A 9340-nucleotide genomic window follows, 5' to 3' on the forward strand; every position below is an offset into this window, starting at 1 on the left:
CGTTGTGAATATAAAATATAACATTTTTATGTCGGTATCAATTTACGCATGAGTGATTTACGTCATATTACCGATTGTGACACAACGAAGCAGCTGAATCAAATTTCGCGGAAATGGCGCAAAACTCCGCTTTATTCGTTTGTTTAGGTAATTATGACGTAATAATAAGAAACAATGAATAACTAAGATCCGCAGGAAATATTTGTCGCTCCCCGATCGCCGAAGCTTGTTTCAAACAAATCTTGGAAGAAAATGGAGGTTTAGCGAATGTGAGTTATTCTGAAAACGGATTGAAATATGTTTTTTTTTGGGCTAGTGTTAAATCCCAACCGTCAGAATCAAACTGCACCCCTAACGCCTTATCTGTAAAGTAACAGAGTTTCAACCCGAGTTTTGATAATGCTTGTGTGATTACTTGTTTCACATGACCTGTCAATCAAGTTACCACGCTGATACTATTGTGGTGTGTCCTTGGACAAGACACTTAACAGCAATTGCTCCAAACCAGTGGTCACTAATGGGTTGTACAAATTGTCAGCTATGCAGAAAAACAATTACTCACAAAGTTACATACGTCATAGCCTACTAACTTCTAAGCGGGCACGAGAAATATGAAACAAAACACCCGTGTTATTATGACTGTCGTTGTCCCACAGTTACATTTCTTCAACTTTAATAAAAATTTTATGTTTTAGTGGAGGGTAGACAGTGCAGCGACATCCAGGTACCAAATAGGGGATTCCCCCGACGACCGTGGTCGTTCATGCATGGAGAAACATGGGATTTATAAACACGTCGCGCACCACCGAGCACGACAGATCACTAAACAAGATTACGAAGAATTTGATTTTATTTTCGGGATGGACCAAAGCAATATGAGGTAACATATTTACATAACTAGCTAGCTATGTACATAGTTATTACATACCATTAACATAACATTGTGTTTTTGAATACGACAGTAAAGATCGTATGAATGAACAACGAAAAGAAGTGAAATAAGTTGCCATTATATGAATGTTTAAAAAAGCATAGACGCATTGGGCAACAAGCTGTTGTTGTATGTAGATATTGGTGCCTTCTCGCTTTTTGTTACTGTAGTTTCAGCAACTCGACTGTGGGCATGGGAGTGGCAACCATGGATAAGTCACTCGAGTTCCCACCCACAAGAATATAAATGACCAAACCAACCTAAAGTCATGTCTGCTTATCCACACACTGCAATAACTTCAGCAACTCGACTGTGGGCATGGGATTGGCAACCATGAATAAGTCACGCAAGTTCCCATCCATTAGGATATAAATAACTTAATACTTTTTCTATCCATATAGAAACATCAAGAGCATGGCGCCAAAGCAGAAATACAAAGCAGAGGTTTTAATGTTGGGGAGTTTTGATCCAGAACAAAGGAATAATGGAATTATTGAAGATCCGTATTATGTAAGTCACCCAGAGCCATAGAAATATCGAGTAGTCCAACACATTGTTATTTAAAAGACAAATTGAACGTCAGTTTGTGCCCAAAGTAACACAGTAGGTTTAGGAAAAATACATGTTTTTCGGTAAATTCAAGGGAAACTTGGTATTCCTGCGCTGTGGTATAGTGGTTAGCGCGCCTGCCTGTAACCCAGAGGTAATGGTTTCAAGGCTCGACGCTGCTACCATTGTGGGCAGATGTGTCCTTGGGCAAGACACTTAACGGCAATTGCTCCAACCTAGTGGTCACTAATGGGTTGTCTAAATTATCAGCCATACATAAAAAAATGAAAAAATCCCCCCCCAAAAAAATATAATAATTACCCACAAAAGTAACATGCATGGTAATTCGTACGCTGGCACGAAGTGTTAAACCCGTGTGCGTTATTTGTTTCCTGTATCGAAAAAAAGTCAATGATCAAACATGACTCTTACCCATCCCACCCCTGTACACTGAGGGTGTTTGTTTCATAAACGTTGACGCCATAAGACCTGGGGTGTAGGCCAGAGTTGACCCGGTATATACTTAAATCTTAGTGGATTATGTTTAATTTTTTTAAATAAATGAATGCTTGAAACTATTTTCCTGATGTTAACATTTTATTTGTTATGTTCTTTTTGTTTACAGTCAAATAATTCATCAGCATTTGATGAAGTTTACGATCAGTGTCGCTCATCTTGCAAGAAGTTTCTACAATCAAAATCTTTCGTTTAATTTTAATAAATAATTAATATTGTGCAGTGGGCGATTGTATTTAGATGAGTCATTACAACATATCAATCTCTTTCAATGTAATTTAAATGTAATGCAACTTATTAATCTTATGGGTTAGAATTAACCACTGTGTCGAAAAGCCTCGGTTAGAGAGTTGGTGGGGGTCCGTAGATGTTAAGTGTCTCTGAAAATGAGTTGTAATTTATAAAAGATTGAAATATTCTCGGTAATAGTTTAGTGGGAGTAGGCTAAGGTGTTAATGGTTTGGGGCAGAGTCAGTTTTTGAACATGTGTATAAATGGCCTATGGGCAGGGGTGTTAGGTTATAAAACCAAATCGTCTTAAAATAATGCAAAATATTGCCCTGTTTAGTCACGCTAATTACAAATAAAATAAAGAAACGCTACCCGCAAGGATTTTATACCTTCACAATAAAAAACGCTTTTAAACGATCTTATTCTGAGAAAAGTCATAAAATATCGGGAAACACTGTGCACAAATTTGAAATAAATAGGCAACACTGTAACTGGTGGAAAACTTTTGATTCTTGGGCTTTGACGAATTTGAAATTTTGATTTTGTTTTGGACTTGAATGCTTCGTATGTTAATAATATGACTCACTTTTGGTTTCAGAAGAATAGTTTCGTTGTTGTTTTAACTTAGAATATACTGGCATAGTTCAAATATGCGCGGGAAATGTTGCGAATGTTGGTAAAATATTGAAAACGTGTGACAGCGTAAAAATATCGTTTATGTTAATCGTCTACCGATATATTAAGTGAATGAAACTTTATTTATTATTTATTTATTAATTGTTATAACACCGTTGTTTTGTTTTATACACCTTGTGTCAGCTTTATAGTTAAATGCATATTTTAGCAACTTTATTAAAACTCTAGGTGCTAGTGAAGAGTCTCCCCCCCCTACCTTTTTTGCTAACCACTAACCTCTATAACCACTAACCCCATAACCATCAACACCTAGCCCCCTAACCTAGGGGTTAGGGGTTAGCAAATAAGGTGGGGGGGGGGAAGATTCTTCACTAGCACCCTTAACTATCTTTTATTATTCTTCCACATACTTTAGTTTAGAGTTTTACCTTTGTGCAGTGTTTTGTTTATAAACAAATAAAATAAATATGGCCGCTGTGAATGTGTTTTCGACGTCAATGACGACGGGTAACTTAAGTCGACAGGAACTTGTCGCTTGGGTGAATGACAGCTTGGAGTTGAATATTTCGAAGATTGAACACCTTTGTACAGGAGCTGTGTATTGCCAATTCATGAACATGCTGTTTGGAAGTAAGTATGAAAGTTATGGTCACGCCTTTTATTAAATAAGTTATGTTTAATACAAATAAAAGTGATGTTACAAGACTGTCTTTTTATTTTTCTCTCTTTTTTCATTGCTAGTTTACAAACCCGCTGTTTGAAAATGAGTGTGAAACTTAATTTATTCTTAACATGTTCTGGCTACGTTGCATTACATATATATAACTCCTTTTATCGAATAAGTTATGTTTAATTATAAACGTGTTATAATAATTGATATTACTGCCCATCTTTTTATTGTCAATTCATCAACATGTTACTTGTATTCACATTGGAAGAACCACACAAAAAGTTTTGGATTTTGCAACAAATTTACGCAACTTTTTTAAGCCAAAACTGTTGTGCTAGTTTGGAAGTTTACTGTTCCTTTGTTTTGTTATGTGGGCCTACTAATATATATCTTTAATTAACGACTTATTACCCATCAGACAAGATGCATATGAAGAAAGTTAAGTGGGGATCAAAACTTGAACACGAATACATCGCTAACTTTAAACTTCTACAAGATTGTTTCCTCAAGACCGGAGTTGATAAAGTGAGCAGATATTTGTAGATATGGGATGGAGTGGGGTCATATGAGTCTTATATGATCTGTTCTATATGGGTGAGAACAAGGTACTACAGTGAGGCATGCCATGGGACATAGAATTTACGCCAGAGTTGTCCATTACCCTAACACCCAGGATACTACACCCCTATTAGTAACCACTGGGTTGGAGCAATCTACATTAAGTGTCTTGCCCAAGGTCTTATAAAAACTCCCATAGTGTGCCATACTTTAGGACCCCACTCATATAGAATACTAAGTTGTTTTTGCCAAACATATATTAACCTTGCTGTTGTATGCAAGGATAAATAAACAGCAACAAGTTAAAAATTAACCCAATGTTTGCTGATCAGGTTTTATTTAAACTTTTTATTGATTTAAAAAATCACTTGTATTGATCTCACATGATCCCATTTGTGCAATAAACCTCATTATGATGCATTAACCATTACCATTGTGTGGGAATGGTTCCTTTATGACATCATATGGGGCATTATGAGTCAACAATATTGAATATATATTATATCACTGGTTGGTTGGAAATAGGGAATATTGTAAATATCCATGTGTTATATCAAGCAATCAATGTTGCAATATCATTCAGTCTTATGTAAAGTTGGTGTGTAAAACGGTCCTTGTATATTAACTTTACTATTGCTATCTGTTAATATTAACTCAGTCATTAGTTATTGGTGTTGTTTAATAGGTTACATCTTATCCGTAGTGCCATAGACATTCTTTAAATATTCATGTTATTGTACGGTAGCATGTGTTTTATGGACACCATGTTGTTTTACTGCTGTTGCTGGCATTATATTGTCCAAGAAATAATCTTCTTGAATCAAAATTTACTCACAATTTAATTAAAACCCTGATGATGTCCCAATAACGTTAGTTTCAATAAACTCGTTTATATTTGTATGCATGGCTGATGAAACATTAGTTTTATTAAAATCCATGTAAATTTAATGCCAGAAGAATATTTCATATAAAAACTAGCTTGATGTTGCTGTTATTCCTTTCAACAAAATGATTATTGTTATTTTACTTTTATACAGATTATGTTTCATGTTGTTGTAATTCACCTTTGTATAACTCAGATAAATATTCCCAGGTTGTCCCCATTGAAAAGTTGGTGAAAGGAAGATTCCAGGATAATTTTGAATTCGTTCAATGGTTTAAAAAATTCTTTGATGCAAATTATCAGGTAAAGGATGTGGAGACTTATGTTTTTTTTTATTTAATAAAATCTTGGGTGACATTGTTAAAATGCAGTTATAGCTGTCAAGCTGAGGGTTTTTTTTTATTTAATAAAATCTTGGGTGACATTGTTAAAATGCAGTTATAGCTGTCAAGCTGAGGAAGCCTCAATAATTGATGAGGTGATTTGTTTCGCAAAAACTATCATTTTGTTTGTAACTAACCATTTCCATTTCTTTTATTATATGGACACGAGTATTATTACTTTTGGTTGTTACTTGTTGCGTAACCATATGCATTATGACATCACAGGGCCAGGATTATGATGCGAAATACATGCGTGGTGGAGCGGGGTTGGCTGTTAGTGGAGGAGCTAAATCTCAGTTTAAACCACGTGTGGAAACTAAACGAACCGCAGCTCCAAGTAAGTTTCATCGTGTGTTGGGCGATGTTTTTACTTTATATAGTGTAAAGTGTTATGTGAAAGTGTGGGTTAATTTCCCGGAGTGTTGGGATAATGCTTTTATATATTTTCTACAGTATTATAGAGTAAGAGTGAGTGTTGGGGTAATGGGGCAACTTTGTCTGAATCCATGGGTGTTGAAGTGAAGGGCCCCCTTGTATTTCTAACAAGGACCTCACCCATATAAAATATAAATTATTGTATCGAGGTTGTATGACTGGCAATGGACCTGGGATTTAGGGCAGAATTGTTCCATTACCCCAAAGTCCCCAACATTGTATATGCACATTCTATTCTATATGGGTGAGGTCCTACAGTGAGGCACACCATGGGGCCCGGGATTTAGACCAGAGTTGACCCATTACCCCAACATTGTATATGCACATTCTATTCTATATGGGTGAGGTCCTACAGTGAGGCACACCATGGGGCCTGGGATTTAGACCAGAGTTGACCCATTACTTCATAGTTACTGAGTAACAACTATAGTTATGTATTTAATGTTGCACAAAATATACACACATGGTGCAAAGTACCAAGGTACAATCTAAATAGAAACTACCCAACCTATTGTTAACATTATCATATTAATATAATGAAGTATCAAAGCTAAATCTGCCACAAACTTATGGTTATTGCAGGCTTGCTGGTTATACAAGCTTCATACAACAAGAATATACACTACTGACCCTACTATATACCTGTTGCTTGTAAAACATCCACAATTTCATATTTAATAATAATATCTTAACTTGCAATGTTTTGTGGAAAAACATCCAAATTATCCTCATATGCATAAGATTACATGAACATCCCATTTTACCCATAATTCATTGGGTAAAACATAGATATCTCAGTAAAACCAGTGAAGCATGACTCGACGGGGAGCAGTGGTGCCAAACCAAGTGTATCGGACATAGAAACTAACGGTCACAATTCTGAATCGGACATCACTGAAAGTAGATAGAACACGAGTGTGATATCACAGATACCTTTGTTATTCTGTTTGTGTCGTAGAGAAACAGTTAGATCACAATGCACTGAGTTTTTTTTCTATCTGGGAACACTTTTCACTTTAAACCACTTATTACTTGGAAACATTGTTTTTGTGACATTTTCTATCTGGAAACACTGTTGCACAATTTTTTTTGGTTTTCTATATTCTATGTGTAAACACTTTTTTATTTTTAACTGGAAACAGTTTGATATTTTTCATCTGGAACCACTGTTATTTTTGACCTGGAAACACTGTTATTTTCACACAGACCCACGCTCTTCAGCATCTTCACGAACGACCGTCGCGCCTCAACGAATCCCTTCTGCTTCATCGGCCGCAACCAATCAGGAGCTTTCAGCGCTCCGTCTAGAACTTGAGGAACAAAAAGAACAGGTGAAATAATGTTTCTATGTCAAGTTTTCTACAGCATTGTCAGCCATTCTTCCCCAGTGTTGCCGACTATTTTCATTTTTTCTAATGTTGCCGTTTATTTTTACAGCAGGCCTATTTAGTTTTCAATTTTCCCAGTGTTTCCAGTCAATTTTTTATTTCTTTTTTTAAGTATTGCCAACAAATTTCTTCAGTATTGCCATTTATTTTTAGAACCGTGAGTTCCAGTCATCAGTGGAAGCACTGGAGAAAGAGCGAGATTTTTACTTCGGAAAACTCCGCGATATTGAGATGATATGTCAGGAGGTTGAACAGCAGGAGGAGATAGGCGAAGATGTGAAACTACCGTTCAATAAAATCACTACTGTGTTATACGCTACTGAGGTAAAGGGGGTGATATATTGATATAAATATCATATGGTTGGTGTATACACTGTACTTCTGCTACCAGCCATAATGTAAATACAACATTACAGTAGGCATACATAGTTGATGTTATTTTGCTGTTGTTGCCATTTTCTATTCTATATGGGCTGGGTTTTCGCATTGTATGATACGATATAGATATGCATTCTGCTGTTGTTGCTACCAGGGTTATATACGACATGGGTGAGGTTCTTGTAGATGACATAGGATTAAACCACCCTGTGTAACAGCACTGGATGTGTTTAATATAAATTTGATCAAAGATAAAGAATTTTTAGAAGAGGCAGCTTTGGTGCATTAGAGGGTTTACACTATCAAGTAGTTACTAAGTTAGCTTGCTAGTTGGATGTTTTATTAAAAGTTGAGATATCTTTAAACATTTCAGGGCCATTGGTCCAATGAGGCAGATGAGCTGAGTCATCATAATGAGGGAATGAGTCAGCTAAAAGTTGGAGAAAATGCTGAGTCAGAAACTTTCTAAGTAAATGCAGGGGTGTGTGTATTAGACCAAGTAGACCTAGGGGTGTGTGTAAAAGTAAATAGGAAAAAAACGGCCAAACTGTAAGACATCATCGGGGTTTTGTTTCACCCCAAAAAAAAGTTATTATATTACATTTGCCTGGTAGCAACAACAACAGGTTATTATAAGTCTTATTAAGTGCCGGCACATAAGTGTTTTAGAAAAGGCAATTTATAGTAGGGTGGGGGAAGATGGGACACCTTTTCGTTTAGTTTTCTCTTTCCATTTGGTAGGAAACAAAGAACATTCAATGAATTATGAAACCGTATCCTCACGACTTTCACAAACCGTTGTTAATTGTTTAAAACGGATCAGGCTATTTAGATATTATGTATTAAAGGTGTCCCATCTTCTTCCACCCTACTATATATTAAAATGTATTGGTTGTGTTGGGAGATGGTATTATTGTTCATGGTAGGTTCCCACTATTTTAATATAACAATAATTTAATAATAACTTTTATTTAACTCCTCGATTACAATATTGAAGATTTATAAAAAGTTTAAATGAAAAGACAGGATATAGCAACAAAACCACAGTTGTTGAAACACACTTACAGTTAAAAACATATTTACATTTAACTGGAAAAAAGGCGTGGTCGCTACACCTAGCTAACAAGCAAGCCATTTACTTTAATTAAGTTAAACTTCTAATATGTTGCAATAAATTGTAGCGATTGTTAGCTTACACATGTGGTGAGTCAACAACATAGTCAGCTCTAGTTCAGGGTGTTCACCATTCTAAGTTTTTGATTCTCTTTATCTGCTACACCAAAAGTTTACCCAGTTTAGTTGTTGTTTACTGCTTGTTTGCAGTAAATTGTTTATTCTTTTTGTGCTTAGTTGATTTTAATATGTTCATTCTATTATTTTATATTATTTCTGTGGCAACAGGAAGGTTTCGAGGCCCCCGAGGATGATTTGGACGGCAACCCTGAAGACGAATATTGATCTGGCAACACTGCTGCTTTTTTCCATCTGGAATCACTGCATATTTCCGGGTTCCTGTAATTTTAGAACAAAAATTAGCGAAAATAATCGATTAGTTTTGTAGCCAAACTAATTCCTATTTCAGCATGATGGCGCAATAATGGTGTCTGTTATGTTCCATTGTCTTCGACACGCCTGGTCGGTCACGCATGTTTGTGGTTTCTATGTTGTACTATCGTTCATAGAAACTCTGGTATTTTTCCCAATGTTTGTTTGTTACCCAACAATGTTAATAAAATGTTTCTTTGTTACAAATCTGGGTGTTGTGTCAATCTTTAGTTTGAA

At 35.8% G+C, this 9340-nt stretch overlaps 2 protein-coding genes across 7 annotated transcripts; both read left to right on the forward strand.

Moving 5' to 3' along the window:
- Positions 1–10: 10 nt before the first annotated feature.
- On the forward strand, positions 11–2262 carry LOC149734514 (low molecular weight phosphotyrosine protein phosphatase-like). Its single transcript, XM_089881107.1, has 5 exons — positions 11–147; positions 196–269; positions 696–880; positions 1333–1441; positions 2106–2262. The coding sequence occupies exons 1-5, from the start codon at positions 114–116 to the stop codon at positions 2190–2192; spliced, it is 489 nt and encodes a 162-aa protein (XP_089737233.1). The 5' UTR covers positions 11–113; the 3' UTR covers positions 2193–2262.
- Positions 2263–3249: 987 nt separating this feature from the next.
- LOC149734515 (microtubule-associated protein RP/EB family member 1-like) lies at positions 3250–9310 on the forward strand. Of its 6 annotated transcripts, none has more exons than XM_089881098.1 (9): positions 3250–3493; positions 3952–4058; positions 5185–5277; positions 5583–5694; positions 6582–6692; positions 6999–7123; positions 7334–7504; positions 7932–8027; positions 8960–9310. In XM_089881098.1, the coding sequence occupies exons 1-8, from the start codon at positions 3331–3333 to the stop codon at positions 8025–8027; spliced, it is 978 nt and encodes a 325-aa protein (XP_089737224.1). In that variant the 5' UTR covers positions 3250–3330; the 3' UTR covers positions 8960–9310. The 6 variants fall into 6 exon arrangements, with proteins under 6 accessions (XP_089737224.1, XP_089737225.1, XP_089737226.1 ...); XM_089881099.1 differs by having other exon boundaries at positions 6591–6692; XM_089881100.1 differs by lacking the exon at positions 7932–8027 and having other exon boundaries at positions 3252–3493.
- Positions 9311–9340: the final 30 nt, after the last annotated feature.

This window comes from Ciona robusta, chromosome 7 (genome assembly GCF_009617815.1).
Source record: "Ciona robusta chromosome 7, ASM961781v2".
In the NCBI taxonomy this organism is placed as follows: Eukaryota; Metazoa; Chordata; class Ascidiacea; order Phlebobranchia; family Cionidae; genus Ciona; species Ciona robusta.

Excerpts from the sequence above, each read along its gene's own strand:
- LOC149734514 (XM_089881107.1), top strand. The coding sequence starts at position 114 with ATGGCGCAAAACTCCGCTTTATTCGTTTGTTTAG. Across the intron at positions 148-195 it reads CGCTTTATTCGTTTGTTTAG|GAAATATTTGTCGCTCCCCG; the intron begins GTAATTATGACG and ends TAAGATCCGCAG. Across the intron at positions 1,442-2,105 it reads TTATTGAAGATCCGTATTAT|TCAAATAATTCATCAGCATT; the intron begins GTAAGTCACCCA and ends TTTTGTTTACAG.
- LOC149734515 (XM_089881098.1), top strand. The coding sequence starts at position 3,331 with ATGGCCGCTGTGAATGTGTTTTCGACGTCAATGACGACGGGTAACTTA. Across the intron at positions 3,494-3,951 it reads CATGAACATGCTGTTTGGAA|ACAAGATGCATATGAAGAAA; the intron begins GTAAGTATGAAA and ends ATTACCCATCAG. Across the intron at positions 7,124-7,333 it reads TTGAGGAACAAAAAGAACAG|AACCGTGAGTTCCAGTCATC; the intron begins GTGAAATAATGT and ends ATTTATTTTTAG.